The sequence below is a fragment of the Pituophis catenifer genome, unplaced genomic scaffold (genome assembly GCF_029215685.1).
Source record: "Pituophis catenifer annectens isolate HBS135680 unplaced genomic scaffold, rPitCat1.0.hap2 SCAF_12, whole genome shotgun sequence".
Classification (NCBI taxonomy): Eukaryota; Metazoa; Chordata; class Lepidosauria; order Squamata; family Colubridae; genus Pituophis; species Pituophis catenifer.
Genome location: NW_027256892.1, coordinates 26,925,650 through 26,946,870, shown reverse-complemented (window position 1 = coordinate 26,946,870; position 21,221 = coordinate 26,925,650). Strand labels below are relative to the sequence as shown.

At 52.4% G+C, this 21,221-nt stretch overlaps 3 protein-coding genes across 6 annotated transcripts; 2 read left to right on the top strand and 1 right to left on the bottom strand.

The window, feature by feature from the left end:
• Positions 1 to 92: 92 nt before the first annotated feature.
• Positions 93 to 8,408, top strand: VPS11 (VPS11 core subunit of CORVET and HOPS complexes). 2 transcript variants are annotated; one of them, XM_070952352.1, is made up of 16 exons: positions 93 to 229; positions 333 to 481; positions 830 to 965; positions 1,331 to 1,494; positions 1,612 to 1,859; positions 2,460 to 2,661; positions 2,919 to 3,070; positions 3,610 to 3,796; positions 4,350 to 4,493; positions 4,680 to 4,868; positions 5,307 to 5,468; positions 5,559 to 5,698; positions 5,820 to 6,022; positions 7,065 to 7,236; positions 7,526 to 7,748; positions 7,837 to 8,408. In XM_070952352.1, the coding sequence occupies exons 1-16, from the start codon at positions 94 to 96 to the stop codon at positions 7,999 to 8,001; spliced, it is 2,772 nt and encodes a 923-aa protein (XP_070808453.1). In that variant the 5' UTR covers position 93; the 3' UTR covers positions 8,002 to 8,408. The 2 variants fall into 2 exon arrangements, with proteins under 2 accessions (XP_070808453.1, XP_070808452.1); XM_070952351.1 differs by lacking the exon at positions 333 to 481 and having other exon boundaries at positions 93 to 192.
• A 3,265-nt stretch (positions 8,409 to 11,673) lies between these two features.
• Positions 11,674 to 17,420, top strand: HMBS (hydroxymethylbilane synthase). 3 transcript variants are annotated; one of them, XM_070952231.1, is made up of 14 exons: positions 11,674 to 11,755; positions 12,139 to 12,192; positions 13,590 to 13,662; positions 13,804 to 13,853; positions 14,007 to 14,062; positions 14,314 to 14,391; positions 14,610 to 14,687; positions 15,017 to 15,092; positions 15,610 to 15,723; positions 15,822 to 15,860; positions 16,189 to 16,308; positions 16,398 to 16,451; positions 16,655 to 16,741; positions 16,975 to 17,420. In XM_070952231.1, the coding sequence occupies exons 1-14, from the start codon at positions 11,714 to 11,716 to the stop codon at positions 17,143 to 17,145; spliced, it is 1,092 nt and encodes a 363-aa protein (XP_070808332.1). In that variant the 5' UTR covers positions 11,674 to 11,713; the 3' UTR covers positions 17,146 to 17,420. The 3 variants fall into 3 exon arrangements, with proteins under 3 accessions (XP_070808332.1, XP_070808333.1, XP_070808335.1); XM_070952232.1 differs by lacking the exon at positions 11,674 to 11,755 and adding an exon at positions 11,873 to 11,977; XM_070952234.1 differs by lacking the exons at positions 11,674 to 11,755; positions 12,139 to 12,192 and adding an exon at positions 12,262 to 12,819.
• Positions 17,421 to 17,626: 206 nt separating this feature from the next.
• Positions 17,627 to 18,227, bottom strand: H2AX (H2A.X variant histone). Its single transcript, XM_070952268.1, has one exon. The coding sequence runs from the start codon at positions 18,214 to 18,216 to the stop codon at positions 17,785 to 17,787; it is 432 nt and encodes a 143-aa protein (XP_070808369.1). The 5' UTR covers positions 18,217 to 18,227; the 3' UTR covers positions 17,627 to 17,784.
• Between the last annotated feature and the right edge of the window lie 2,994 nt (positions 18,228 to 21,221).

Here is a 21,221-nt window from a genome sequence, read left to right as displayed (position 1 = left end):
TCAGTCCCCAAGAGTCCCCGCGGCGGGCCTGCGGAAGTGCCCGTCCGTCACCCGCCCGCCGCGGAGCCCCGCCCCCTCCGGTCCCCCGCCAAGATGGCCGCCTATCTGCAGTGGCGGCGCTTCGCTTTCTTCGACCGGGAGCCGCTGACGGACTGCGGCGGGACCCCGGTGCTGCTCCCTCCGGGCATCGTGGTCTGCGACTCGGGCAGGGGCAGCCTGGTCTTCGGGGATATCCTTCCGTGGCCGCGTCGCGCGGGGCGGGCGGGGGCGGCGGCGGGGGAGGCGGGCGGCGCCGGGCGCCCTTCCGTGGAGGCCCCTTAACCGCAGCCCACATTGGGAAGGGCAGATCTGGTTCCTGCCGCGCTCCCTGGAGCTGAGCAGCTTCCAGGCCTACAAGCTGCGGGTGACGCTCCTCTTCCAGCTGAAGCAGCACAGCATCCTGGTGTCGGTGGGCGAGGAGGAGGAAGGGCTGAATCCCCTGGTGAGCTGGAGCTGGAGGGAGAAGCTGAAACCTGCTTTTCTGCTCCTTTCACTGAAGATCTCTGAGATTTCCTTTTGAAATCCTCATGCGGTTGATTTGGCACGAAGGTGTTCCGCCTCTAAAATCCTCTGGGCGCTTATCTGTTGCCCTAACAGAAGCAAGGCCTGTTATCCTGTCTCCAGACAGAGTGATAAGACCAGTCAATATAAAACAAGGATACAGTTAAAAGGAAGTAGTATAAATGCAAAATATGCAAGCCAAGAAACCTCATGCAAAACTTACCAGTGCAAACATGCCTATATTGGGGCAAGATAGTTTCCCTAACGATCTCTTTGTGATTATTTCTAGGTCAAAGTCTGGAATTTAGAGAAACGTGATGGTGGGACACCTCAGTGCACCAGGATTTTCCCTGCAATACCAGGCAACAAACTCACGCTGGTATCCTGTCTCACCGTCCATGAAAATCTCAACTTCATGGCTATTGGTAACTAGAGTTGCTATCGTGTATTCCAAACATTAATTGGAAAGTGAACTTGGAAGAGAAACGCTTGGGGAGGCGGTCTGTCAAAGTATTTTTATACCCTTTTTGTTAAAACCTGATGTAGGTTACAATTGAAAGTTGTACGTGGGGGATCTGAAGAATATCCCTAAACGTCAGCTGGTGCAAAATGCAGCAGTGTGGGCTACCTTGGTTACCACTTTGTTTCTGGATCTAATTCCAGGCGCTGGTGTTGAGTTTAAAGAGCGACATAGTATGGAATAGGTCACCTGAGGGCTCCGTTCAGCTTAGAAGAAGAAGACGTGGAAAATGTTTCTGAGCTCTGGATCTTGTTTCCCTCTTTCTCGTAGGCTTTGTGGATGGGAGTGTGGTGCTTATCAAGGGGGACATTACAAGGGATCGGCATAGTAAAACTCAAGTCCTACAGGAAGGAGGCCACCCAGTTACTGGGCTTGTATTTCGCCAGTCAAGCAAAACAACTCATCTGTTTGTGGCTACCACTGAGAAAATCCAGGTAGGCTGTTGGTCTTTGGGGCAGTGAGGATGTGGCAGAACTCGGGTTTGCCTCACTCTTTGCCTGATTGGATTTCTGTCCTCACTACTACCCTTTTCCTCTTCTTTGGCTTTGCAGTGTTACACGCTCTCAGTGAAGGATTGTCCACTGCTGGAACTGGACATGCGTGGCTGTGGACTGCGCTGCTCTACTCTTAGTGATCCCTCCCAGGACCTCCAGTTTATAGTGGCAGGAGATGAATGTGTATATCTGTACCAGCCAGATGAGCGCGGGCCTTGCTTTGCCTTTGAGGGTCAAAAGCTGATTGTCCACTGGTATCGAGGCTATCTGATTATTGTGTCGAAGGACTGGAAAGTATCTCCCAAGTAAGTTTGTTTTATTGCTGGGATGGGGCTTTGGACACGTAGATGAAACGCCTCTAAATACAGGTGTGTTTCTGAACATTCTTAATTGTGGTAGTAATTTGTACTTCTAATGAACATTCTCGTCCTTCATTTCTCCACATGTAGCCGAACAGTTTCAGCTTTGCTTTCCAGATTGTATTGAAATGTATCTTCATTTTCTGAGAGTTGTAAATAAGTGATGGAGAATATAATTGCCATTAGGTACCTTAAAGTACATGACTGATTTTGGAAAGACTCAGTTTTCAGTAAGATTTAAGGTATCAAAGTTTATGAAATTATTTGATGGTTGTGTCTACACTTAAAAGTGTAGATCAGCCCATTGTCTCTGCTGAACGCATCACTCCCTTTTTCAAATAATACAGCCCCTTGTTGGTGTTACTGTTTGGAAGTGTGCAGGCAAGTGGCCTATGGCTGAGGCTGCAGCTAGAGCTGCTGTGAACACTTCCTTTATTGAGGGCACAAAAATGAGCTCACGGTCTCTGCATTTTAGGGTGTTTCTGGTTGAACAGCTTAAATGTAACGTGTAAGCTTGTCTTTCGCTCTTCCCCTTCTCTGCTCCAGATCTGAGTTTACTGGGGGAGATCCACAAAACTCTGACAAGCAGATCCTGAATATTTATGACCTGGGCAACAAGTTCATTGCTTACAGCTCTGTGTTTGATGATGTGGTGGATGTCCTGGCAGAGTGGGGATGCCTGTATGTGTTGACGAGGGATGGGAAACTCCATGTGCTGCAGGAGAAGGATACGCAGACCAAACTGGAGGCAAGAGATCCTTTGCTTTTTCTGGAGCTCACTGGGGCAGAGATAGAGGAGCTCTTGGGCAAATAGCTGCACCACATGCCCTGATCTGGTCCTCGGGGGCCCAGGTGCTTTAAGGCCTGCCTATTGCAGAATTCTTTCCACACCAATATCCGCACAAGGCTCTGAGGAGGTGGATGGACTTAACAGCGCTGGAGAGAGCAGCTTTGGCTAGAACCTCTGCTTGGAACCTTTCTTGAACCACAGCTTCCTTTTAACAGATGCTCTTCAAGAAGAACCTTTTTGAAATGGCCATCAACCTGGCTAAAAGTCACCACCTGGACAGTGATGGGTTGTCTGAGATCTTTCGCCAATACGGAGATCACCTGTACAACAAGGGCAACCATGATGGTGCTATTCAGCAATACCTCCGGTGGGTAACATTAAAGACTTAGGTGCAGATTTCGCCTCCCTCTCTCATGGGGCTTGGCATTGGTGACGAGGCTTCTCCCCTGGGCTCCTAAAGCTGGGCTGGCATCTTCTTGCATGCTTCTCTTGCTGTCATGTTAAGAGAAGGGTTCACAAGGTGGCAAGTGTGTCCAAATGGGGGCTGTAAATGAGTGAGCATCAAAGTCTTGAGATAAGTCGGAATGAGAGCCGGATGGGTCCTGGCTAGTGAGAGGATTCTTCCTCCTCAAATAAATGGAAGGACTGCCTAGGATGTAAACAAATCGTGGGAGTTTGGAGACCTATGGCCTGCATCAACTCAGGGTGGGAGTCTCTTTAGCAGGGTGTTCTTGAGGGAGGATTTGTGCTGATGAAGCCTTCCGTTCAGGACTGCTTCATTCCCTCCCTCTGCTCCCCAAACTGGCCTTTGCTTCCACTGCAGTGGCGCCAGTGGTTGCAGCTGCTCACTTGTTTGTGACCTACATCGTTTAATCCCAGCAACTGGGACTTGTGTTCTTTTCTTAGCACCATTGGGAAACTGGAGCCTTCTTACGTCATCCGCAAGTTCCTGGACGCTCAGCGGATACACAACCTGACCGCCTACTTGCAGATGCTCCACTTGCAATCGCTGGCCAATGCAGACCACACCACCCTGCTGCTGAACTGCTATACCAAGCTGAAGGACATCTCCAAGCTGGAGGAGTTCATCAAGGTGATGGGGCAAAAGCACCTCCATGCTTTTCCTTCTAGACACCAAATGGCCCTTCTCTATGAATGGCTTTTACAGGTGTCTCTTCTGGCAGGGAAGCTTATGCTTATCAGTTTCAGGTAGACTGGTTGGGTTGATGTTCTTTACTTGTAGTCTTCTGAAAAATTTAGTCTGTCTTCTCTGCCCAAGTTGCCAGATGTGCTAGAGTTTTCCTGGTGCAAATGCAGAAAACCTTGTGAAATGAGATGCATCCTCCCTCTGGTGGGCATGTCACTTCAGTCCTGGAATTAGGAAACTTTGGAAAACTTGCCTTTGCAAGGGAAGAAACAGCAGCTATTTTCTCCTCCCTTCAGCTGATGGGATGACTAAAGTAGAGTTCTCTTTAGGGATTGGCTCTTTCTGGGTTTAACTTTGAAGAGAGTGAGCAACGAAGGTCTTCCTCCTCCTTTGCAGTCTATTTGGCTCCAGACATTTGGGCATAAGGGGGTGTGGAAGGCTTAGCTGGCTCAGTCTGGAGTTTCCAGGGTTGACTCGATTCTCTTTGTCCCTTCCGTAGACCAGTGAGAGCGAGGTGCACTTTGACGTGGAGACAGCTATCAAGGTACTTCGCCAGGCAGGCTGCTATTCACATGCTGTGTACCTGGCTGAGAAGCACAAGCACCACGAGTGGTACCTGAAGATTCAGCTAGAAGATATCAAGGTGAGGCCTGCCTGGTTGCTTCTGGACTTCTCGTTTGGCAGCCAAGGATGTTAGATGCTAGGAAGGAGGGGAACTGATGAACGTAAGCCTGTTCTGAAATTGACTCAACCTGGAGAAGCATTACCATCAGCATAAGAAAAACCATAGGTAAATCTTTTCTCATCGCCTGCTTCCTTGGTCTTGCAGAACTTCCAGGAGGCCCTGTGTTATATCGGCAAGCTTCCCTTCGAGCAGGCTGAGAGTAACATGAAGCGCTACGGCAAGATCCTCATGCATCACATCCCCAATGAAACCACTGAACTGCTGAAGATACTCTGCACGGACTATCGGCCAATGAAAGAGCAAGAGGGTTCTGGCCTGCTGGTGGAGCGGAGGGTATGGGCTGAGGCCTGGGGGAGGGAGAAGTGGTAGGCTGAAGTGGGATTTGGGGCACAATACCAGTTGCCCGAGGGATGGGGCTGATGTGCCTTGAGCCCAATATCATGAAAGGTTTTAAAATAACATGAAACTAAGAGGCGCTAATTTGTGTATAGCTCCCGAGAAGGTTAAAGGTCTTGACCAAATGGGAAGGGGCAGGCAGGGCACAAAAATCTCGGGCTTCCTGTGAAAATCTCAGAGTCGTCTTCGTGGTGTTGCCCATTAGAGCAATTCTATTCTCCCTCCTCTAGTTTCATTGCAATGCTTCCTGTGGCTTTCCCTTTTGGGGAAATTTTGGTGTTCTGGGAGGCAGATGGCTCTGCTTGAGGGTCTAGGAAAAAGTTTGCTATCTGGCTTTCACTCCCTTCTCCCCCTCCCAACTGTTTCATGATGCAGGCAAATCCTGATGAATTCATTCCCATCTTTGCTAACAACCCCCGGGAGCTGAAGGCTTTCTTAGAACACATGTCTGAGGTTCAGCCGGACTCTAAGCAGGGTGTATATGACACCCTACTGGAGCTCCGTCTCCAGAACTGGGCCCACGAACAAGATCCGCAGGTATGTTCTAGGAGATTGCCCAGTGTACGTGGTCATGGGAGGCCCTGGAGTCCGCCTGATGTCCAAGAATGTCCTCTTGGGTCTTCCCAGATCAAAGAGAAGCTGCACAATGAAACCATTCTCTTGCTGAAGAGTGGAAAGTTCCAGGATGTCTTTGACAAGGCCTTGGTCTTGTGCCAGATGCATAACTTCAAGGATGGGATCCTTTACCTCTACGAGCAGCACAAACTGTGAGTGCAGATGAGCGAGTCCTTTGTTACTTGGGAAGGGGAAAGAAGGCCGGCCAGTTTCAAACCCTCCGGCTCTTCACCAACTCTCGTCCGCCCCCCTCTGTTTCTCTCCCCTCTCCAGTTTCCAGCAGATCATGCATTACCACATGCAGAACGGGCAGTACCGGCAGGTGGTGGAGGTTTGCGAGCTGTACGGGGAACAAGAGGCCTGTCTTTGGGAACAAGCGCTTGGCTACTTCGCCCACAAGGAGGAGGACTGCAAGGAGTACATGGCGGCTGTGCTCGCACGCATCGAAACCAAAAATCTCATGCCGCCTTTGCTGGGTGAGGCCAGACTCTGCCTTTGGGGTCAGGGTACCGAGAGCAGGCGGTGAGCTGAGCCCCAGCATCTTCTTTCCCGAGCCAGAGAAGATGCAGCTTAGCCTTGCCCATCCTGGGTGCGGGGATTTTATGGAAGTTGGTGATGGGGAGCAGTTTTCTGCTCTGCAGATATTAAGGGCTCACAATACAGACTGATTATAGATGTGGGTGGAAAATGAGCAATTAGCCCTACTGACAAAAGTTACCAAGTTTTGACTTGTCTTCATCTAGGAGGTCTCTCACACCTGGGCAACCCTGGCCTTGTATGGCAGCCCCTGCTCACTTGCTTCTTCCATGCTGGGTATGCACTTGAGGGAGAGAAGTTCAAAACCTGTGCCCCACTGCCAGCCTGGGAATAGGAGTGGGAAAATATCTTGTTGGATTTTAAAATAGTAAAAGGCTATTTTATTAATTTAATCCATTTGATAAACAGTACTTCTCTCTTCCAAAAGCTGGGAACCCCTCTCCTTATGCACAGACAGAGACTTGAGAAAATGATAAACTGGGAATGCGCCCAATCCAGTTCTCATGATATTTGGGGGTGGGTGGGTTTATTTGCTGTTTTTTCTGTTATTTTTGTTGCTTCTAAATTGATTTTGACAATACAGGAAGAGCTAAGTTTATTTTTGGATGGGTTGCTGAAATGGATGAGATGTAGTCTGGCAGCAACACACACAATAGCAATAGTACTTAGACTTATATATCACCCCGTAGCGTTTTACAGCACTCTGGGTGGTTTACAATGTCAGCATTATTTACATATTGCCCCCAACAATCTGGGTCCCCATTTTGTTGGCCTTGGAAGGATGGAAGGCTGAGTCAACCTTGAGCCTGTCAGGGTCACATTCCAGACTGTGGGCAGAGTTTGCCTGCAATGCTACGCTTTTATCCACTGTCCCACCAGGACTCCTACAATTCCCCTGCTGCACTTTTTGAAGAAGCAGTACAGGATTGCTGCTGCACCCTCCCCTGTCCTCTCCTGTCCTGATGGGTGTCTCTTTTCTAGTTGTTCAAACTTTGGCTCACAATTCCACGGCCACCCTGTCAGTCATTAAGGATTATCTCATCAGCAAACTGCAGAGACAAAGTTGCCAGATAGAGCAGGATGAACAAAAGATCCAGAAATACCGGGAGGAGACCAAGCGGATCCGCCACGATATTGAAGAACTGAAAACAAGGTAGCTATAGAACCTGCTGCGAAATCTGCCCCAGAGTCAGCAGATTCCATCCTGGATTCCGTCCATTGCCCTGTTCTGCAGATGATGTGGTGTAGAAATGGAAGTGCTTAATCTCTTGGAAAAAGTTGACCAGAAATCCCACCGTTTCCTTGGAAGGCTGCTGCTTTTGACTTCCCTCCACTGGGTGGGAGTGCAGGCGGTGTCCTCATCTAGGGCTTAGAGGTCAAATGGGGCTGGAGCAGCAGGTTGCAAGGGGGCACCCCAGGTTTGATGACCTTTTTTCCTCTAGTCCCAAAATATTCCAGAAGACAAAGTGCAGCATCTGCACCAGTGCTCTGGAGCTGCCCTCGGTGCACTTCCTGTGCGGCCATTCCTTCCATCAGCACTGCTTTGAGAGCTACTCGGAGAGTGGGTCGGAGTGCCCCACGTGCCTTCCTGAAAACCGGAAAGTCATGGACATGATCCGTGCCCAAGAGCAGAAACGAGACCTGCATGACCAGTTCCAACACCAGGTGAGTTCTTGGGTGGGCTCTGATGCTTTTAAACAGGCTCAAATGTTTTAGTCCCTGCCAAACATCCTTTTCTTTTGGCCTCTGGCAGCTGAAATATTCCAACGACAGCTTCTCTGTGGTTGCCGATTATTTTGGCCGTGGTGTTTTCAACAAACTCACCCTCATCACAGACCTTCCTCCGAGCAAATCGGCTGCAGCGCTCGATGCAAGCTTGCAACGGGACCTGCTTGTCAAGACAAAGAGGAGCACCTAGAAGTCTTTTCATCCAGATGTGTTCACTTTGTGGAGCTGGGAACTGGCAAAGACAGAGTCCCGTTCAGCACAAACGCCCTGCCAGACAGAGGCGGGCGGGGAAGAAATGTGACTCGGTTGGAGGGACATTAAGCCCGCTTGCTTGCCTCGGCTCTTCCTCCTCCTTTCCTGGATCTTTGCTCCTCCCCAGGACGGGAACCAGGCAGGCCGGGGCGGAGAGGGGCATGTGACCTTCTCTGGAAAAACAGTCTGGCTGGGGCTTTGGCTCCAGGCCCTGTCTGGCTCTCAGGAGAGGCCTGAGCAGAACCTCTAGCCAGGCCTGCCAGAGCCACAACGGCAGCCTCAACCGCCGCCTCAGAGAGTAAGAACTGGTGTGACTGCATGACTGACTAAAGGGCGTTGCTTGTACCTGCCTCTGGGCCTTCTTTCACGTGGGCCGGGTGAGGTGAGGGTCCCGGGGCTGGAGGCTTGGCAACTATAGGGCAGCTCGGGAGTGGCGGCTGGGGAAATCTCACTGGGGCAAAGGTGTGCTTTCCCGGTGACCACACGTGCTCATGTTCAGCTTACAGTCAGTCACTCACACACTCACAGCCCTGGAAAATTGCCACACTCCAATTGCTTGACCAAACAGTGAGGCACAAACAGTTCTGTAGAATACATGGAGACCCAGTTAATTTAAAATAACAGCAAACTTTACTGATTACAAAGTATATCTCTTTGTGTACACACACACACACACAAACGCTTCAGGACCCATTTTATCCCCCAAAGTCCTTGCTTTGTGGGTGGGGCTCAGGAAGGGGCTTTCCATGTGCTCAGGCCCAACTTCCTTTGTCTGATTTAGGTGATGTTTCTTTTGGTTCTTCAACAACTTGGTTCCTTCTTAGCTATTTTCCCTAGGTGAGCTTTTCCTGGCTTTTGTTCACCTTGCTTATGTGCTTGTTTCACCTTTAGGTTGGTGGCTTAGACCTAGTCCCACACATTCTTTCCCCGACATCAAGTTAAAACAGCAGCTGCCACAAAATGGGGCTCCCCCATCAACAAACTTGGAGCATTACAGTTTTTTTGTATGTATCCTTGCCAGTAGGTTTGTTGTCTAGTTGGCATGGAGGTATAATATTTTAAGAAAACATTTAACGCATTGAAAGATTGAGGAGATTAACACAAAGGAAAATAATAGAAAAATTGGAACAATTTTCCTTCCCCGGCATCCCAAATCAGGTAACCAAGATGTGATCCAAGAGCTGATCAATCCCTCCAGATCTTAGGAGTGGAGTGGGACAACTCGCTGCTGCCAACTCACCACGGGACAATTTAACTATTCAATTTAATTTAAAAAAATATTTTTTGTCATTCACATTTTGTCTCTCCTTTTGCATCCTTTGTTTAATTATTCTATTCTACCATTTTTTTGATATTGGTGTAACTCTTGTCCCATGGCGAGTTGGCCAGAGCAAGTTGTCTTAGATCCCCTGAAACAATTCTACAAACACTGTCGTTATAACTGCTCCGGGACGTCTAGGCATTGTCCCAGGAGGAGTATTTGGGAGAGAATGTAGGCCTTCCTGGCTTGGCTCCTGAGAAACAAAGGAGGAGCAGTGCTAGCCTTGGTTTGTGTCCAGATACACTGTAGATTAAGCCAAGAGAAAAAAGGATAAAAGAGGGACTGGGGACATCTTTGGTTTAATGTCACTTGGAATAGCTTTGGGGTCTCTGGAAGCAGCCTTAAATTTGGCAATGTCTGTTCTTATTTCTGCTAAGAGTTTCTAGACTCCCAGTCAATGCATCCTCAGGTTTCACAATGAACACCAGAGAGCATGGGAAACCAAGCAGGGTTTCATGGGGATTATATATCCAGCTGATCTGACAATGGGGTTTCTAATGGCTCCTAGAATGGTTGGCAAAGAGTCTGCCATGCATGTGGGTATTGGAGACAAGTTTCCTTAGTCCCAATTGTGAGGGAAAGAGAGTAATGAGATGTCCCCCATCTGTTGCAATCTGGAATGGCGGGCTGCAGTGACAAGACCTGTGGGTTCAACAACCTTGCAAGCGGCATCTCCAATTTTATTGCAAATGGAGAAGGCTTCCACACATTCAGAAAAACCCTCAACATAATCCAGGAAAATTATGTCCCATGCACCAATCTGTCTTTGCCCATAGAATGGAAGTTGCAACTTAGTTCCTGCTTTGAACTTGGCATTCCAGGCAATTAACAACAATGTGCTGACTGGGCCACATTACAACTAGATGTGCTTTCATCAATATTTTCTTGGTGCTCTCATGGGCCACATTATGCAAGTTCAAAATAATCTGCTTCTGTTCCCCCAAGTTAGTTTCCCCTACTAAGGGCGTATGCCCGTTGAGCAATCTCTAGTTCTACCTCTCGTGTGCTATAAGAATTCGGCAAAAGAGTCCCAAACTTTACATCTCTGGTAGAAACAGCAACACAGGTGGTAGTTTTGGTCCCACCAGTAAACCAGATTTCCTTGCCCGTTAGAGAAACTGAAAGGGGCATGAGGTTTTAGATAGTCCGGCCCAAAGCAAAAATTCATGCTGTGTGTTTTGTTCAAGAATGGAAGCAGAAAACACATCAGGGGCTTAGATAAATTCTCTAGCCTGTAAATTCTCCCATCTGATGTCAATAATGGGCTCAAGGGGGCTATTAAAAGGGGCTTACTGGTTTATTTAGAATACTTTCCTAAGTTGCAAATAACCTCCGTGACCCGCGGTTCAGCAGCCTTTGGTTTGACAAGGCTATTTCTGGGGGTTACAAGGGGCCTGGTGATCTTTGGCCATAATTAACCTCTTGAACCAAAGCGCCCCCCGTCAGAGGCTGGTGAGGCTGCCGTGGAGATTTTCTTAGCCAAAGGAACGCGTTGAATACAAGACGTCTCACTTCACTAATAGACTTTGCTTAGGATCATTGTGGGTTAAAACGGGTCTTTGGGATGTTTTCCCAGATACCGCCTGGCAGCCCGTGTGCTTTGTCTGCCGCAGAATGGGGGGTGTGGGAAGGCAGGTGGCGGTTTCCTCTCCCCCCTTGATGACTTTCTTCAAAGCTTCTGTTCCTCGTTTCAGTTCAGCCTTCGTCTTCTCTCCGTTTTCCGCCTCTGATCCACGCCTTCCTTGCCGATTCCTTTCTAACGCGACTGCTCCACCCGCCTCTCCATTCCCCCCCAAATCCCCCCGCTTTCACCATATTCGCCCACGTCTCCGCTCCCTCCCTGCCCTCGGCTGCCTCCCCGCCGCTCCTTCCTCCCCCCCCCACAGGCTTCGCCTCCCTCCTCAGCGCTGGCAGGAGCTTCTCGCGGATCCCTTCCCCAAGTGGCTGAACCTGACGGGGCGCTGCAGCCCACCCGGCCCCTCCTTTTGAAGAGGGGGGAGGCTGCGGGAGGTCACCCGTCCCAGCCCTGGACCGGTCCCTTCCCCCCGCCCCGATGCCTTGAAGCCACCCCCGGACTAAGCCCTGCGGCCCCTGGAAGCGGCTGATCGGGGGCTCTCCGGGCAGGCGCGCCGCTCGGTCTCCCTCGGTCGGAGGAGCCGCTGGAGGCTGAGGCCCCCCCGCTCTTCCCGGGGCCGCCGTTTCCATGGCTCCTGTCGGGGACCGGAAGGGGCGGCTCCGAAAGCCCCGGAAGTGACGCGAGGCGGCTGTCCGGCGAGGTGACCCCGGCCGCGGCTCTCATTCCGCCGGGCACCGCTGCTCTTTCGCCGGCATGAGCGGCCCGCCGCCTCCGCCTCCGCCTCCCTCGGCCCCGGTGAGCGCAGCCCTCCGCCTGGCCCCGCCTCGCTTCTCCGCGTGGCCCCCTTTCCCAGCGCCGCCCCCCTCGGCCCGCCCCCTCCCCCCTCCCCCCTTATCGCGGGTGGCAGAGCGGGGCGGCCCCGGCCGGCGGGCGGGCGGGCGAGTCGGGCAGGGCAGGGCAGCAGCCGCCCGGCCTCGGGCTGACAAGCGCTGAAGCCCGCCGGAGATGGCCGCGGAGGTGAGGGGCTCGCGGGGCTCGCCGGGCGGAGGAGGCAGAGGCGGCCCGGGCCTTTCCCGGCTTCTCCTCCCGGGGAGGCTGCCAGGCGGGAGCTGCCCCTTGTGCCTGCCGGCTCCCCTCCGGGCCTCGCTTTGCGTCTAACGGGAGGAAATTCTTTGCAGAACCCAAAGGCCTCGAAGAGCCAGACCGTCCGCGTGGGCACCCGCAAGAGCCAGGTAGGGCCGCCCGAGCCCCCAAGGGTTTCGACGGCTGATTTGCCTTCCTGTCACTTGCCTTCCACCTTAATCCGCACAAGCCCCCGGCCAGCATTACAGCTGCGGCAAAGGCATGCTGGGAGAATGAGGGGGTGACCTCCCTCCCTCATTAGCCTCTGATGCCGTCTGCAGATGGTCTCTTTCCCAAGACCCTCAGGGTGGGGGTGGTTGTGGCCCTGCTGTTCCCAAACAATAACAAGAGCAAAAGCTGCCTGCGGAGCCCTTGGCCGCCTGCTAATGAGGGAGCTGTGTGAGTGTGAGTGTGTGAGAGAGGGCTGCCGGGGGCTCTAAGCAGCTGAGCCACAGAAAGCATTGTAAATTGCACCCAGCTCTTTGAATTGCAACTCTGCATTTCTGCACCGCAGGGTGGTGGGGCAATTCTTGCACCCACAGCAACTTCTACCACAGGAGCAGTTTACGGTATCACTTCTGGTGACTGGGGCACAAGGAGGGGCACTGTTTCTGGCCCTCTAGCAATGATGATGTTACCTATTTGAATAATGAAACTTCTGCAAGAAAACAACCAAGCCCAGAGACCACCAAGGACCCCTCATTTCAAACCTGAGCTACAAATATTCGCCTTCATCGGTACAAAGCCAATAGGGCGTCGTTGGCCTCTGCTTGGCTGGAAGGGTTAACTAAGGTTTTGGCAATTAGACCATCCCGAGTAGCTTGAGCAAGCCTTGCTCTCTCTTCTTTAGCGTAGGAAGGAGCACAACCTTTTTGGCTCAAGGTCAGGGTGGAAAGCAAGGAAGGGTTAGGAAACTTGTGAAATGTGACAGTAACAGGAAAGCAACATCTCCGGCCACAGAAATCCAGCATGGCTGCCAAGGCGGAGGCGTTGAAGGATCCACCCAAAGATCCAGGATTGGGAAAGGCTGATAACGACTTGCCCTTGTAACCTAGAGCTAATCTCCACCCACCAGTTTCTGATGAGAATGGGGAGGCCAGCGAGGAGCCTAGCAGAGAGGAAGAGCTGGGTGGATGGAGAAAAGGGAACAGCTCCCCAAGGCCCAGGCATTGCCCTTCCTCTTGCCCACCAGCACAGCCCCCTTCAGTCTCATCTGTTCGGGTTTAATGCCTGACGGAGTTCAGGTCCGGTTGTCGCAGCATTGTTTTCCCATGATGGTGCCCGATGTCAGAAAACAATGTTTGTGCAAATAGCAGGCCCACCCAGAGGCCATTTCAGCAGATAGAATAGAGGGGCAGGATTGTCCTCTTGCCTGGGCTCTTTGTACGAGCAGCAGAAAGTCTGACCTCTGCTGATTGCATCTCCTTCGTGACGGCAGGCAGGCAACTGTTGTGTTTCTGATCTGCCGGGGGCCCTTTCTGAGTGCCTTCCTTTCTCAACATTGCAGCTGGCTCGTATCCAGACTGACAGTGTGGTGGAGATGCTCCAAGTGCACCACCCTCATCTCCACTTTGAGATAGGTGAGCATCCGAGCAAAGGGGTCTAGAAGACAGAGAGGGTCTGCTCTTGGGGTGAGGTGGAGGCAGTCCAAGCAGGTATATTAGGAGCAAGATGGGGGGGGAGGGCATGTTTACCCTCCAATTTTTCTTTTTCTCTAATAGTTGCCATGTCAACCACTGGAGACAGGATTTTGGACACAGCCTTATCCAAGGTTTGTTCCTCTGCTTATGTGAACTTTTCCACTGGCTTGAGACACAGCCAGGGCTGTCCGGCAGGGCTACGTGACAATAGAGCCCTGGGGGTTTGGGGCAGAGTGGCCCTGCAAGACCGGAAGGGTTCCCATCCTGTTTCTCTTCCCCAACAGATTGGAGAGAAAAGCCTTTTTACCAAAGAGCTGGAAAATGCACTGGAAAGAGATGAGTAAGTGCTCTTCTTCTGAAGGTTTGTGGAACATTGGTAGTCCTGTTGAGATGGATCCAAAGCCCGACTCTCCAGGACCACAGGAACAGGAACGGCCCAGAGTTTCATATGGGCCCCCTGGAAAAGGGCTGCACCCTACTTGATGGCCATTCAGCTTGCCAGGCGAGAAGCCAGCAATGCAATGCCAGTCTCACAGTGGCATGGTGCGGATTGCCTATTGCTGGCCTGGCATGTTTTCTTCTTTCTTTTAGGGTGGACTTGGTAGTTCACTCCCTGAAAGACCTGCCCACTTCCCTGCCACCAGGCTTCACAATTGGTGCCATCTGCAAGTGAGTTTGACTTTTTCCTGCCTGACAAGAGCCAAGCGGTGGCCTTGCCCGCCTTCCTTTTACTTGTGAACCCAGTCAAAGCAGAGGTGCCTGGGGAGTGTTGCAGGAGCAAAGGGGGCCTTGAGCTTCTTTCTCTGTTTGGGCTGTGGGATCTTCTACCCCTTTACCAATGGTTACTTGAGATGTTTCTGAGGTGTTCTTCCACCATCCTTTTGCAGGAGAGAAAACCCACACGATGCTGTTGTCTTTCACCCCAAACATGCTGGCAAAACCCTCAGCAGCCTCCCTGAGAAGAGGTGAGGACTGGCTGGAGCAGGGGCTTGGCCTTGGTTCCATCCTGAATTGCTGTCTAGCGGGCTGTCTGGGTGTTGTGCCCGCAAAGGGGGGGGGCAGGCGGGCGCCCTGCTTCTTGAGAAACAGAATATAGAAGAACAGGACTTTCATACTCTTCTAATCCAACTGCCTGCTCAAGCAGACCCGTCTACCATTCTAGGCAGACGGTTGTTCAGTCTCTTCTTAAACAGTTGCAGCTTGCAAGGGGAGGAGGGAAGACCCTGGGAGACCTTCATGGAGTCGAGGAGGGTTCCAAGTAGCCTCGCTCATCTCAATTTGGGTTTTCCTGCAGTGTAATTGGGACCAGCTCACTTCGCCGTGCAGCTCAGCTGAAAAGAAAATTCCCTCGGCTGCAGTTCAAGGATATTGTATCCTTTCATGATTCAGGAGGGCCCAAGTTCACCCCTATTCATTTGATTTCTCTGATCACCCAAACTTGCAAAGCAACTCTGGCTGGCTTACAATTAGGCAGAAGTCTAAAACTGCCTGCCCACAATGAGGAACAGCTGCTGGAACAAGACAGGCCTTCCTTTCCTCCTTGCTCTGGCTTTCTTGTGTCTCCAAGTAACTCACAAGAACTGTAACTGCACCAGTGATACGCTGCCCCAACTCCTAACAAAATTCAGTCTGAGCCACCCAGCTTATCCTGAAGGGGTTGAGACACAGCTGGTTCTTAACCGTCTTGGCAAGGCAGGTCTTTCAAGGCACCTTTCTTTCTCTGGCCCGAGTTGGGCCTTTTGCAGCTGAGGCTGGCTCCTCAAAGGGGTTGGGGGTGCCCGAAGTTCTCCCTTCCAGAGGCTTAGAATGACCAGCTACCCCCGCCCAGACCCAGGATTGCAGTGCCCCATCTCCAAAGCCTCGTGGTTTTGCTTAGCTTCCCCACAGAGGGGCAACCTGAACACCCGCCTGAAGAAGCTGGATGAGAAGGAGGATTTCAGCGCCTTGGTTCTGGCAGCAGCTGGACTCAGGCGCATGGGCTGGGGGAGGCGCATTGGCCAGGTGAGGGGATTGGCATTTGCCCTTGGCTGTCCAAGTGGAGGGGTGTTTAATACTCTATTTGAAAAGGTAGTCTGTTGCTGACTCTCGCTTCTCTCTAGATTCTGAGCCCCGTGGACTGCTTGTATGCGGTTGGGCAGGTGAGTAATGGGACCTCCCTTCTACCTGGCCATTTGCACCTCCCAGGTTTCCTTTTGAAAATGGAGCCCCAAGCCTCTCCACTCTGGTCTCTGGAGAATCTCTAGACCTTGGATGTCTAGTATTCTGGGCTTTTCTGCCCCATGCCACCCCCTCCCCCCGTGCCATCCCAGCTCAGATGCCTGACGTGACTGTGCCTCTGCCAAAGGTAGCCTAGGGATGGAAACCCCCCCCCCAGGAAAGGGACTGTGGTGCAGGTCCTGAGGAGGAGGAGAATGCACTTTTGGGGGACACTGAATCACAGGAAAAGGGTCCCCTCTTCCCCTCTAGGGCGCCTTGGCCGTTGAGGTGCGGGCCAAAGACCAGGAGATCTTAGAGATGATCTCAGTTTTGCACGACGAGGAGACTGTTCTGCGCTGCATCACTGAGCGAGCCTTCATGAAGCGCTTGGTAAGTCTCTCAGGCCGAGGTTGGTGGGACCCTCTGAAGCATGGCCCAGCAGCCCCATCATGCCTTCAAGCCGATGCTTTCCTCCACAGGAAGGAGGTTGCAGTGTGCCAGTGGCCGTGAGCACCGTGCTGAAGGATGGCCAGGTAAAGGCAACTGGCTGCTCCCCCTCCTGCTTGCTGGCTTCCACTGAAAGCCAGACACCACTAGAGTGCAGGGGTGTGTGTGTGTGGAAACAGTTGAGAGCACCTTTTTTAAAGGAACTAAAATGGAGGATGGCTGCCCACAAATGCTAGCATTTCTCACCATTCTGCTTGCTGATCAGTTTCAACATCCCTCTTCTCTCCAGCTGTACTTGACTGGAGCCGTCTACAGCCTTGATGGTTCTGACAGCTTGCAAGAGACCATGCAAAGAAATGTGAATTTTTCCCTGGAGGTAACAGTCTTGGTTGCTTTCAGAGCACGAGAGGGACTCTTTCAGGCTAGTCATCTAGGATAACGGCACACTTTACTGCAGGGAGCCTATCAGGGCATGTCCTGGGGGTGCTTCCCTATTGTTAGCTGTCAGTTCAACTGGAGTCCCAGCATGCCACGGCCCTGGAATTCGCCCCAGGGTGAGCTGTGGCTTCTAACCTGAAACCTTTCCCATGGGCTGCCCTTCCTTTTCAGAATGAAGATGGCCCGGATGACAACCCCCAACATGTTGGCATCACAGCAAGGAACGTATCCCGTCTTGCTCAGGAGGCAGCCGAGAGGCTGGGGCAGGAGGTGGCCGATCTGCTGCTGAGCAAAGGGGCCAAACAGATCCTCAGCGTGGCAAGGCAGCTCAGCAGTGCATGAGAGGCACCATCTCCTGGGAGAGCTATGATGCCGGCCAGCTGTCCATCCCTCCCGGAGGAGACGGGAGCAAGGGATGGCCTGCCACTGCACGGCCGGGGGAGCAGCTGAAGTCCAGCTGGTGTGAAGGCACCTGCAGGTTCTGGGCAAGAATCGCCCATCTGCACAGCCGCCAAGAAATCACTGGTCAGCCTAGAAGGAGCTGGAAAGTTGAATTCTGCTGGGGACCCGGGAACAATTATTGCTAAAACCGATTAAAGAGCTAGAACACGTGACAACCCCGAGTCTGGCACTTCTTCCGCGGGACCCCAACGAACGGCACTCAAAAGGCCCATCGCCACGGGGGGGGGGGGGGGTAACGCCTGGCCAGGGACGTACCTCGCGACCACCCCCGCGGGGCAATGCGGCCGGGCTGGAGAACCCCTCGATCCAACCCCCCCCCAGCTTGGGTTCGCGGAGGGACCACAAACGACCGGGCGAGCGCGCGTTTTCAACGTCCTTTTATTGGGTGGCGGAGCGCGGGCAGCCGCTTCCCGCCGCCCAGTCCCGAGTCCAAGCACGTGGCGCCCGCAGGGGGTCGGCTCCTCCGGCTCGTCCAGCTCCGCGTCCTCGGGTCGCTCTCCGGCTCCGCCGCCGCCGCGCCTAGTACTCCTGCGAGGCCTGGAGGGCGCCCTTCTTCCGCCCCGCCGTCCCGCCGCCCTGAGCCGCGGCCTTCCGGGGCAGGAGCGCGGCGGGGATGTTGGGCAGGACGCCGCCCTGCGCGATGGTGACGCGGCCCAGGAGGCGGCTGAGCTCCTCGTCGTTGCGCACCGCCAGCTGGACGTGCCGCGGGACGATGCGCGTCTTGCGGTTGTCGCGCGCCGCGTTGCCCGCCAGCTCCAGGATCTCGGCCGTCAGGTACTCCAGCACCGCCGCCAGGTAAACGGGAGCGCCGGCCCCGACCCGCTCCGCGTAGTGTCCGCGGCGCAGCAGCCGATGCACGCGGCCCACCGGGAACTGCAGCCCGGCGCGCGACGAGCGCGATTTCGCCTTGGCCCGCGCCTTCCCGCCGCCCGCCTTGCCGCGACCCGACATGGCCGCTCCCCTCCAAGAAAGCCCGAAGCCGCCGACTCCGCCGGGGCGCCTTTATATGGCCCGCGCTTCTCACGCCGGCCCGCCCACCGCGGCCGCCGGTTGGACTCCGCGGCCCGCGGTTCTGCTCATTGGCTGGCGCCGGGGCCACTGAGCGGGCAGCGCGCGCGATTCAAAGGTTGGCGAAATCCTTCCGGAAGACTCCTCCTCCAGCTGGAGCCACGCGCGTGAAATCAGAACACAGAATCCTCGGCCTGGTCAGAGGTCTTCCAATCCAACCCCCTGCCCAAGGCAGGAGACCTCATACAATCCCTGTCAAATGGTTGCCCGGTCTATTTTTGAAAACCTCCTGGGACTCAGCACCCACAATTCCGGGAAGCAAGCTAATCCATGGGTTATTCTGTCAGAATAATCTTAGTTCTAGGATTGATCTCTCTTTAACAAGCTCCCACCCATTACTTCTTGTCGTGGCATCTGGTGCTTTGGAGAATAAGTCAATCCCCTCATCTGTGATGGCCCCTCAAGCTCTGGAAGAGTGTTATCATGCCCCCCCCTCCTCCTGTCCTATAAATTAGACATACGCAGCTCCCTCAACTGTTCATACAATTTAGTCTCCAGACCCTTTTGATCTTTGTTACTCTTCCCTGCACTCCTTCTAGGGCCTCTGCATCTTTTTTTTCCTGTCATGGTGGCCAGAACTGGATGCACAATTCCTAGTCTTATTGGTGTGGTACAAAGCTGTACGATCACCTCTTGTAATCTTGATGCTGTCCCTCTGTTGATGCCGCCAGAACTGCATCGGCCTTTTTGGCAGCTGCAGCACATGGCTGGCTCAGACTTCTGGGGGTCCACTAGGACAGTGGTCACCAACCAGTGGTCCACGGACCACTTGTTGTCCATGAGAAAATTTTGGTGGTCCACAGAAAAATTATTTGCATTTTTTTATATTGCACTAAATACTATTTATTTTTTTAAAAAAATCATATTAGTGGTCCGCGGGATTTAAAATTATGAATTTAGTGATCCCTGATGTCCAAAAGGTTGGTGACCACTGCACTAGGATGCCTAGATCTCTCTCACCTAGACCTGTTGAGCTAGGTATCACCTATTCAGTATCTATGGTTTTTCCTGCCTATGTGCAGGACCTTAACTTCTCACCATTAAACTGCACCTTGTTAGATGCTCCAGTGTTCAAGTCTGTCAAGATCCTTTTGGATCTTGAACTTACCTTCCCAAATTAGCAATTCCCTCCAGCTTGGTGTCATCTCCTGAGTTCTTCTATCCCCTCATCTAGATCATTTATTAAGATGTTGAAGACGGAACCTTGAGGTACCCCACTGCATGCTTCCCTCTAGGTAGATGTAGTTCCATTGAGGACAACATGCTAGGTGTGGTTCGTCAGTCAACTGCAAATCCATCGGGTGGCGGCACTGCCTATCCGACATTGTTCTATCTTACCAGGAAGTAAGTTGTAGCCCCCTTTGTCAAATGCCTAATTGAAGTTCAGGTATACTATGTGTACGGTCTTTTGTTAGTCCATCAATTTAATCACTGTCAGAAAAAGCAACAAGGTTTGTCTGGCATGATCTGTTTTTTAAAAAATTATGCTGGCTTCTAGTAATCACCTTGTTTGTTTCTAGGTGTTCACAAATCCTCCGCTTGATTACCTTTTCCAGGATTTTCTCAGGTATTGACATCGAATTGATTGTCCTATAATTTCCTGGATTCATTTCCCCCTTTTTATAGATTTGAACCACACCAGCCCTTTTCCCGTCCTCTGGTAGTTTCGATGTGCTACAAGATATTTGAAAGATTACATTCACGCTTGGCCAGTAAAGAATTGAATTGAATTGAATTCTATTCTATTCTGTGGCTCTGAAATTACATCTGCCAACTCCTTCTGGGATGCAAACCATCTGGCCCAGCTGATCTGTACTCCTCCAGGCTGGATAGGTATTCTCTTACTAATACCTTCCTTATTTCAACTTGTATACCTACAGTATTTTATCTCCCTCCGTGCTGCTTTTGGTAGGTTGTTTCCTCCTTTTGCATAAAAAGAGGCAGTTCTGCTTTCTCCCTACTCCTTCTCACCTTCTCCTCTCCAGTTTACCCTCTGCCTATTCCTATATCTGTGATGGCAAACCTATGGCACACCTGTCACAGGTGGCACGCGGTGCCATATCGGTGGGCACGCGAGCTCAGCTTATTTTCAGGCTTTCTGGGTCCACTGGAAGTAGGGAAACAGGCTGTTTCCAGCCTCCGGAGGACCTCAGGGGTGGGGGTGGGGAAGGCCCGTTTTTCACTCTCCCCAGGCTCCAGAGCTTTTCTAGGAGCCTGGGGAGGTCGAAAACAGCCTTCTGGTCCTGCCAGAAGTCAGCAAATGGGCTGCTTCCAGCCTCCGGAGAGCCTCCGGGAGGGAGGGGGGGCGGGAGGGGGAAGGCCATTTTCGCCCTCCCCAGGCTCCTAGAAAGGCTCTGGAGCCTGGGGAGGGCGAAAAACAGGCCCATCGTGCCATCACATGCCAAAAGTGGGGGGGAGTGCAGTGGGGTCACATGTGCGAGGGGGCGGGGCGCATAGAATTATGGGTGTGGGCACATGGGCACACAACACCCCCCGGCACTCCCCCCGCTTTTGGCACGCGATGGCAAAAAGGTTAGCCATCACTGTCCTATACCCTGTCCTCAAAATTCTGGGTCTCCACTCCACCCCTCTACAGCAGTCCAACACATAAATACTTTGGGAACAGAACAGGGTGTAGAAAAGCACAGTACAAATTTATACCCAGCAAAGTTTGTGGGAAAGGTGGTAGTACAGCAGTTCTAAACAGGCTTCAGAGCAATATCTCAAACACATGAAGTTCTTTTCAGCACAAAGTGAAGAAACCAAAATCAGATCCTCCCCCGGAGGTAAAGGGCAAGGAAACCATTTACGAAGCTGAGCATCCCCTGCTTCACCCGTTGCTACAGGCGTTGACTCCATTGGATTCCCTCCCAAGGATGCAAGAGGCC

Bases quoted from the DNA above. Each gene is read 5' to 3' on its own strand.
- VPS11 (XM_070952352.1), top strand. From the start codon at position 94: ATGGCCGCCTATCTGCAGTGGCGGCGCTTCGCTTTCTTCGACCGGGAG. The intron at 5,699-5,819 runs GTGAGTGCAGAT...TCCCCTCTCCAG, and splicing joins CTCTACGAGCAGCACAAACT to TTTCCAGCAGATCATGCATT. The intron at 7,749-7,836 runs GTGAGTTCTTGG...GGCCTCTGGCAG, and splicing joins ATGACCAGTTCCAACACCAG to CTGAAATATTCCAACGACAG.
- HMBS (XM_070952231.1), top strand. From the start codon at position 11,714: ATGAGCGGCCCGCCGCCTCCGCCTCCGCCTCCCTCGGCCCCG. The intron at 12,193-13,589 runs GTAGGGCCGCCC...TCAACATTGCAG, and splicing joins TGGGCACCCGCAAGAGCCAG to CTGGCTCGTATCCAGACTGA. The intron at 14,392-14,609 runs GTGAGTTTGACT...ATCCTTTTGCAG, and splicing joins ACAATTGGTGCCATCTGCAA to GAGAGAAAACCCACACGATG.
- H2AX (XM_070952268.1), bottom strand. From the start codon at position 18,216: ATGTCGGGTCGCGGCAAGGCGGGCGGCGGGAAGGCGCGGGCCAAGGCG.